Source organism: Macrobrachium nipponense, chromosome 7, assembly GCF_015104395.2.
Source record: "Macrobrachium nipponense isolate FS-2020 chromosome 7, ASM1510439v2, whole genome shotgun sequence".
NCBI lineage: Eukaryota > Metazoa > Arthropoda > Malacostraca > Decapoda > Palaemonidae > Macrobrachium > Macrobrachium nipponense.
Genome location: NC_061109.1, coordinates 18,325,754 through 18,333,986, shown reverse-complemented (window position 1 = coordinate 18,333,986; position 8,233 = coordinate 18,325,754). Strand labels below are relative to the sequence as shown.

Here is an 8,233-nt window from a genome sequence, read left to right as displayed (position 1 = left end):
TGATCAGCTTTAGAGTTTAGACTACAAGGTGACATTGACGAAAGGAACGGCCGCCACTGCTAAGTCTTATATTGTTTTGTGGTCTTTAACTTGTGTTTACAAGTCAAGAAAAGCACATACTAAGATATATTGTATTTGCATATGTAATATCTTTCATTCTTAGTTCATACCTTCACATAGAATACACTTCATTTAATGGCTTCGGAAACTTGCACATTTGACAGCAATGGACCGCAAGCTCTTCCGTCGACCATGAATGTATTGATTTTAATTTCGTGTTTGTTTGAATCATTCTGCCGTTTCGAGTATCAGTCACGAATTTTCCTTGACTAATTCCCCCTTTGAGTAGGGAACTGAGAGTAACTAGTAGAATACAGATCACATATGAGAAATAACTGCAATTATGTTTCCACACCGCTTTCACTATAGTTGACAGAGCTATTCTCTGAGTAGGTTAATGGATGGGTTGCAATTTTTTCCGGCTAATGGACGCGTCTCCCCAAGACGTCCCTCCAGGAAGGGGTGTCGATGTACTGAGCTAATTTCCCGCCGAGGAGCGTTTTGTTAATGACGACGAGAGCCAGGTTGAAAAGCACGACGAAGATCACCACGGCCACGAGGCCCTTGCCCAGAATGACGAGGAGACGGGAAACTGCCCAGAGGAGCCCCAGAGCTCCCTTGTCCTGTTTAACCGGAGCAGCAGCAGCAGCAGCACCACCACCACCACCACCAGCAACCTCGTTGTTGCTTTTCGAGATTCCCGGACTGGAATTCAGGGATTTAATGGAATGCTGCTTCTGGCCGCCGGACTTAGAATTCCGCCAGGAGTGACATTTGGAGGAGCCGTTGCTTGGACTGGTGTTCGAGTTGACCCTGCGACGCGAGGAGTTGGAAGCATTTAGTGACATGGCTGGTTTTGACGAGGTCCAGTTGGTCGAAAATGGATAGTCGTCACCGTATGGTGTTCTACTGACATGGAGATCCTTTAATTTGACTTTTCTGTTAATATGGTGAGGTGGCTGGGAGTGTCTGGGAAACACCTAGCAATGGCGTGACAATTTGTCAGTTCGATATTGTTGTTTCGGTTTTTCGAGGGTTGACTACTTCAGGTGGGAAAATTCCTTTCGTAAATTTCAGAGGACTTATTCGTCTGTATAATCAGCTTTGACTTTGTCTTCCTTTAGCTGCTCAGTATATGATTTGTATAATCTTTCAGGAAACGGGCGACGATAAGATGCTACACTGTAGAGTAGTAAGTAAGCCGATGACAAAACACACTTCACTGCATTTTCGTTAGACTAGTTATGATAAACACTCACTTTTTTACTCAGAGTTCATTAGAGATCACTTAAATTTATCGAAGCAGGTGCTTCTGGATGATCCCAATCTGAGATTTCTTAGAAATTGGAACAGGTGGAATATCTGGGACACTTGTGCAATAACAGGCCAATTTTCATCATCCCTGGCGAAAACTCGTTGATATTCAGATCTTAAGACAAATGGTCCTGTTTTCCACAGTTTTCACAAAAAGCACTTTCGTTCATTCGAAGATTTCCTGTTATCCCTGCGAAAGTGAAGTTGAGTGAAGTTTCAGTCTTGACCCCTGTGTGGGCATCCGCCAACTATGCAAGAGGATCGCTTTCACAACGCGAGCGGGGAATGGGGCAGTTTAAGTGTGTGCGTGCGTGTGTTTGTGTTTTTTCGTGCACAGAACACATGCGTGTGTATACCACGTAGGTGTTGCACGGTTACCTAGGAAATTTCGGGGGGTGAGTGGGGAGTGAAAGAACACTTGGGGATCTTGATTGAATTGGAGTAGGTGGAATAAAACACACACACACACACACACACACACACACACACACATATATATATATATATATATATATATATCTATATATATTTATATATATATATATCAATATATAATTAGCATTTACCGTACGTAAGGGCCACCTTTGCCACTACCGTAAGGCCTGCTATATCAAAACCAACCTGGTTGTAGTGACGAATTCATGCAAATCGCTACAAGTGAAACAAAAATGAGGTAAGCCCTGTGCGAAAGTGAGAGGGCTCAGTGAAAAGGAAAAAAGCCAATGTCTTGAATGAAAGGCGCTATAAATAGCATGATTCACGAGCGTTTTTCGCTTCCGTGCCGTCTGCACGGCAAGTACGATCATAGTGTTTGTCCTTGTATGTGTCAAGTTACCAAGCAACCCTCCCTCTAGAGAAGCGAGATCGCATATTCGGTGTAAGGGCCAAGGGGGTACATTTAAGCGTGTGTACGTGTGTCTCCCGGAAGTCAAGTATGTGGAGAGGGTATCTATTTGCCTAAAATTCTTTTGCCTGGTGGATGTGCAAGATGTAAAAGTTGTAGTTTCTTTTTTTTTTCCTGTTTTAATAGGCGAGATCTCGTCTTCTGTAGTATTCCCTTGACCTCCTCCTCTTGCCTATTAACACCATACAACGCATTCTCTGGAAGCTTGAATTTCAAGCAAGGGCTACAGGCCTACAATTTTTGCATGACATTTGTTGAAGGATTCACGCTTGAAATTCGTTCTTGCCTAACGAGGATATTTGTGAATGTTCCAATAGAAATCTCTCGTTGAATGACCATTGTCTTTATGACGAAATGGTGCGGAGGTGTTCGATAACACGGATGAAAACTATAGTTTGAAGTTTGGTGATTTGTTGTGTTTCATGTAACTAGGAACCACCGGTGAATGGGAGTTTGAGGGGAGGGGAGGGGGCGAGTTATGGTAGTGTGTTGCTCTCTTTTGTTGTTGTAACCAGATGGAATTGTAGGTTGGTGTATGGCTAGCTGTGTATTGATTTACCTCAGTTGGATATTTCATATCGTATTGCTTTGGTGCCAAGGGGCCATGCCTGCCTGAACGGCTCTTGGACCTAGAGGATCAAACTCTCCCCCCCCCCCCCCCCCCCCCCCCCCCTCCCCCCCCCCCCCCCCCTCTCTCTCTCCTCTCTCTCTCTCTCTCTCTCTCTCTCTCTATCTCTCCTCTCTCTCCTTCGGTCCCTCTCTCTCTCTCTTGTAAATTTTGCATCAGCATCATTATCTCAAATTATTTTCTGCTGATAAATCTTGTGTAATTGCTTACGTGAATTTATTTTTAAACCTATCTTTCTGTCTTTGCATCTATATTACCTGACTTAACTTCCTTTTGTATTCAGTCATTTTTTTGTAGCTACATCTTTTATAACCTCAAACAGATTTTTGTATCTTTCATTTTGTTAAGATGTTCAGTATTTCTTGCTGTCCATTTATTCCTTTTTCATTAATTTTTATTCCTATTATTTTCTCTGTGTCGCCTTGAACACGGTTGTAACTTGAACAAGTACTTTAAAGCATTATTATTTGGTTCTTTTTCGTTATATTTATATTGCTGTAATTTTTTAACTTGTTCTCCTAGTGGGATGGCTCTAGAACAAAGAAAACACAGTATTCACACACATTATATATATATATATATATATATATATATATCTATATATATATATATATATATATATATATATATATTCTTCCAAATTTGTAGGGTATTTTACATTTCAACTAACATTTGATAACATTTCCAATAGGGATGTGCCCAAGTATCGGTGTCGGTGGTATCGGTTAGTGTTTGCGGTATCGGTATCGGTGAATTTCTGACCGATACCAGCCTATACTTTTGTCATAAGTATAGGAATTTAAAATCATTCTAGGCTTCCAAAATGTATATATTAACAAATCCCGCCAAACAAAGGAATAACCCCTCCAACACCAGGACCTTTCATAATCTAAACAGATGAGTGTGTTAACTGTTTCTAGCCAATATACCAATTAAAACTCAGAATAAAAGTATATACTAGTTATTTCAGATTTCTCGTCACCCCATGAATTCGAGGAAGCACTACGTACCTAAATTATTAAAAGTCTTCTAATGGTATCCATAATATAAGCCGAACTATCCAGGTAATAAAGGGACTAAATACCAAATAGTTATACCTGATGTTCTTTTCGGCCAAAAATTTGGTATCGGTGCATCCGTAATTTTTAATGCAGGTACTAAAACCTTTGCTGAGAACGACTGAGGAAGCAAAAGTTTCTTGAATTTTATGTCGACTACTTCCCGTCCTCTTTCAACAACAGGCCAGGAATATCTTGATTGATGTATAAATGATGTCACTTACATTAAGACAGTCAGTCTGTGATTGACTCATAATTATTGTAAACTGTATTTAACAATAAAACGGGCCCCTATTGCAGAAATCACAAGTGTTCCAATTGGAGCCAAAGTAAGATGTCACTTAATATTCCACCTAAACTTTCCTTGTTCCAGACAACCGGAATTAGTATTTTCATAGACAAAATCTGTGATTGTAAGCATATAAATAAAGCAAGTAGGAAGGGAAAAAAGGCATCTCTGCTGGTATATAAGAAACCGAGGCAAATTCACTTAGTAGCTACATATTTCTGGGCCCAAAGCATAAAGTATGGATAGGTTTGTTTTATTTATTGATGAACAATAAATACGGGGAACTATATGCTACATACAATACACCTAATCGTAAAACATATACAGTTGAAGAAATTTACCCAACAGAAAATATATTCTTAATGAATAAAATGCATCCAGTTGACAAAATATACCCTATGGACAAAAATTCCCAAAGTACCCAGAGGCCAAATTGTACTCACTTGTTACATTGAGCACATTTATTTTGTCCATGAAGTTATATTTTGTACATTTTGTCCATTAAGTATCCTGTATTTTGTTCATTTGGCACATATTTTATACTGGAGACGTGGTGATGGAGGTGCACATCGTCTCGTTACATTTTGATTGGTACGTAAACAGACTTATGCACTCTCCAGTGATCAGTGTTGCTTGCAGTGTCCCTGTAGCAGACAACACTTTCTGACATTTGGTGCAGATGTTGTTCCAACTTGAAGTTAGGGGATCGATTGAAACAAGTAGTTTTTACTGGATGTTGGAATTTATATGTTCATAAATGTGATGTACTCACCATTGAATCATTGATAAGATGTGATAAGATTGTCTCAGCAACTCAAACCTTGATGTATTCTAGCAAGGCCTCCCTCCCGTAGCCTATTCCAAGTTTTCAAATCTTTTGCCATATTTTCTTTTCTTAATGCCTCTTTTACTTTCAGTATTATTGTGTTTTTCCTTATGGAATTATGGGGCCATTTCTTCTGTTGTATAATATTAATGATGTATTCATCATGCGAGACGCTAACTCGATTGAATACCCATTGTAGAAAGATAATGTAGTATCATCTTCCAGCCGCTGAAGCGTGTCTGCAGCTTACATCAAAACCGAGATGTCTCGAAGAAAGGGGTTAAGTCACGAGGAGAAAAGAACTAAGATCATGGAACTGTTCTATGAGAAAAAGGATTTTTTCCAACTGAAGGTTAGTGAAGGAAAGACTGGTCTTGATGGCTTAGTTCACTATGATGAGGTGGATGATGTTTTTTAAAGATAAACTTGTTGATGTACTACCTACGGGACCTAGTAGGCATAGCTAAGTTCGAGAATATTCATGATTAAAAGATTTATTTATGACTCGGTAAAGGTTATTTGTGCCTTGTCCTACATCTACAGTTAAAATTTGGATAGTTATGTAGTATTGATTGATTATGAAATTGCGGTCTTGAAGACCAGGCGGCGAAACACATCAGGATTATTCAGTGCCAGTTATGCAGTAGTATTAAAAGAAGCTGTAACTTTGAAGTTTCTTGTTACGATTTTTATAACTTTCATTTGTTGACATTTTGAGCATATAACAAGTTTTTACATGGCTTTATATTAATCATAAGAACTTTTCATAGTCAGAAAGGTTGGACATGACACTACTGTAGCAACAGAACAGGACTTAGGAACATTTGTGAGAAATACATCCTTTATCCATTATTACTTAATAGGTCATTAACACTGTAACACTTAAAGATTACTGCAAAATCTTTACTTGGCACTGTATTGTATTTAATGATAGATTTCTTTTGGGATTTTTGAAATTTATATTAATGTAATTATTTTAAATGTACTCCATTCTTTAACTTGATCCTTTACAGGAACTAGAGAAGCTGGGACCTAAAGAAAAGGGTGTCATATCTCAATCTGTGAAAGATGTTGTTCAGTCTCTTGTTGATGATGGCATGATTGATACAGACAAAATAGGCACTAGTGTATATTTCTGGGCTTTTCCAAGGTAAAGTGTGTGTGCATCTGTTGAAGTAATATATTGTCGGGTATTTTTGTGATATATTGTATTTTATCATTAAGGATTTTCGTTACCTTACATATTCTCTCTTTTCACATAATGCAAAATCTTCATTGAAAGCAAATGCAAGGACTGATTCTTTTAGGATTATTATTTGCATAGTTTTGCCATAGAAATAACCATACTTTAGCATTATTTTGTGTTTCACACTATTATGTTTTAAGATCAATAACTGAATGTTACTACAGTGAAACTCATCAGAGCCAGGTCCATAATTGCATCTCTTATAAATTTAACCTTATACCTTGAGAAAAGAAAAAATATTTAATTGATGGCACCCCACTCAAGTAGTCCAACTAATTTTATCAAAACTTTTCGTTACCACCTTAGCAAAGCACTCAGCACACGTACAAAGAAAATTGAAGAACTTCGAGCTCGTCTTCAGGATTCAAACAAAAGACTCAAAACAGCTCAGACAAAACTAGAAGAAGCCAAGGTATTGTAATTTACTATGCCGTCACCAATATACAATGCTATTTACTTCACAAAAGTTACAGTATTACCGAGAAGGAAAACTTGTCTGGTGAAGTAAATTAATTTTGTGTTTTTCAGTTAAAAATTCTATGTAAAAAATCTAATGTAAAAATTGCTTTAATTACTACCTGGTTTTTACTGTTGTCTGTGCCATGTAGCTACTGATTTTTTATTCAGTATCTATCTTTCAGCTCAGTGTGATGGCTTTTCAGGCTAGGAAAAATGTTCAAAATTTGCAACTGGAGCTGCATTACCCTGATCTGTAACATTTAATTTTGTTATAACAGTATCTGTGTAAATTCCTATTGAAATTAAAATTTGTTCATGAAGCTTACCTGTCAGATATGTATATAGCTGTATTCTCCGAAGTTCGACAGAATTTCAATACTTATGACACACGCAGTGGTCGGCCAGGTGGTTAGTACCCATTCCCGCCGCTGGGAGGCGGGTATCAGGAACCATTCCCATTTTCTATTCAGATTTTCTCTGTCGCCGGTACTGTCAACACCTGTTTTCAGTACCTCCGTCTTTGGATTTTGTAAACTTCATTGCCGCTTAAGTATCCTAATTGTCTTTTGGTTTATTGACTTGGATTTGTGGCTAGGCATACTCTATCATAGATTGATTTCAATTTGGTTTTGATTGACCTTTGCATAAGATGTCTGAATCTAGTTCGGTTAGTTTCAGACTGTGTTGTCTGCAAGAGTAAGGTGAGGCTACCGAAAGCTTCGGTAGATCCTCACTTGGTATGCACGATGTGTACAGGGCATGTTTCTTTATTGAAAGATCGATGTAAGGAGTGTGAGAGTTTGACTGATTCCGAAGGGAAGACGTATGATTCGTATGTACGCAAATTAGAGCGTGATTGAATCAGGCGGTCTTCCTCAAAGACTGCATCAGTAAACAGAAGTCAGGGGAGTTAACCTGCTAACCTTCCTGTAGACTTTGTTTTGCCTAACACTGTAGTATGGCCTACGGGCTATGAGGTTATGTCTGCGAGAGGTAATGCCCTTTCTGTTATTGTGGATTCCATCCGTATCTTGGAATCTAAAGTGCTCGCTCTCCAATCAGTGTTTTGAAGTGTAGTGCCCCTAGTGTTGTGGAGGGGGCATCAGATCGGCCCTATAATGCCTCTAGGCCTGGACCTCTGTCGGACTCCCAGGACACAGGGAGTGGGCAAGTCGAAAGCCAAAGGAGGGTTACGGGGACTCCCCACCGATCTGGCGTCCCTTCGGCAGGACCTGAAGACGCTTCCCAGGCTGCCAAAGATCGTGCACGTGCGCGAATCCTGAAGGATTGCTTCTTGTCCTCCGAAGCTTCCTCCCCACACGGGGGTTAGAACTTTCGGAAGGACTCGCGCCCTCTAAAGAGAAGCTTTATAGAAGAGGACGCTTCACGTCCTCTCTCTCGTCATGCTTTGCAAACGTTGCCTGAACATTTTTACGACTCCACCGTAGA

General features: G+C 39.3%; 2 protein-coding genes across 8 annotated transcripts in view; one reads left to right on the top strand and one right to left on the bottom strand.

Moving 5' to 3' along the window:
- Positions 1-1,693, bottom strand: part of LOC135216980 (uncharacterized) — a 45,640-nt gene extending 43,947 nt beyond the window's left edge. The window contains exon 1 of one of the 3 annotated variants that reach the window (XM_064252517.1): positions 1-1,693. This exon is cut by the window's left edge and continues 250 nt beyond it. The gene's annotated coding sequence lies outside the window, so the exon portion shown is untranslated. The other 2 variants (XM_064252516.1, XM_064252518.1) reach the window with 2 other exon arrangements.
- The window catches only part of LOC135216985 (meiotic nuclear division protein 1 homolog), an 81,389-nt gene that overhangs the window by 41,479 nt on the left and 31,677 nt on the right, over positions 1-8,233 (top strand). For 4 of the 5 annotated variants that reach the window (XM_064252536.1, XM_064252533.1, XM_064252532.1 and 1 more), the window contains exons 2-4: positions 5,305-5,431; positions 6,093-6,229; positions 6,632-6,737. In XM_064252536.1, the coding sequence (XP_064108606.1) occupies positions 5,342-5,431; positions 6,093-6,229; positions 6,632-6,737 (333 nt within the window). In that variant the 5' untranslated portion in view covers positions 5,305-5,341. Of the gene's footprint in view, positions 1-4,949; positions 4,973-5,304; positions 5,432-6,092; positions 6,230-6,631; positions 6,738-8,233 lie in introns of those variants that run through there. The other variant, XM_064252535.1, reaches the window with a different exon arrangement.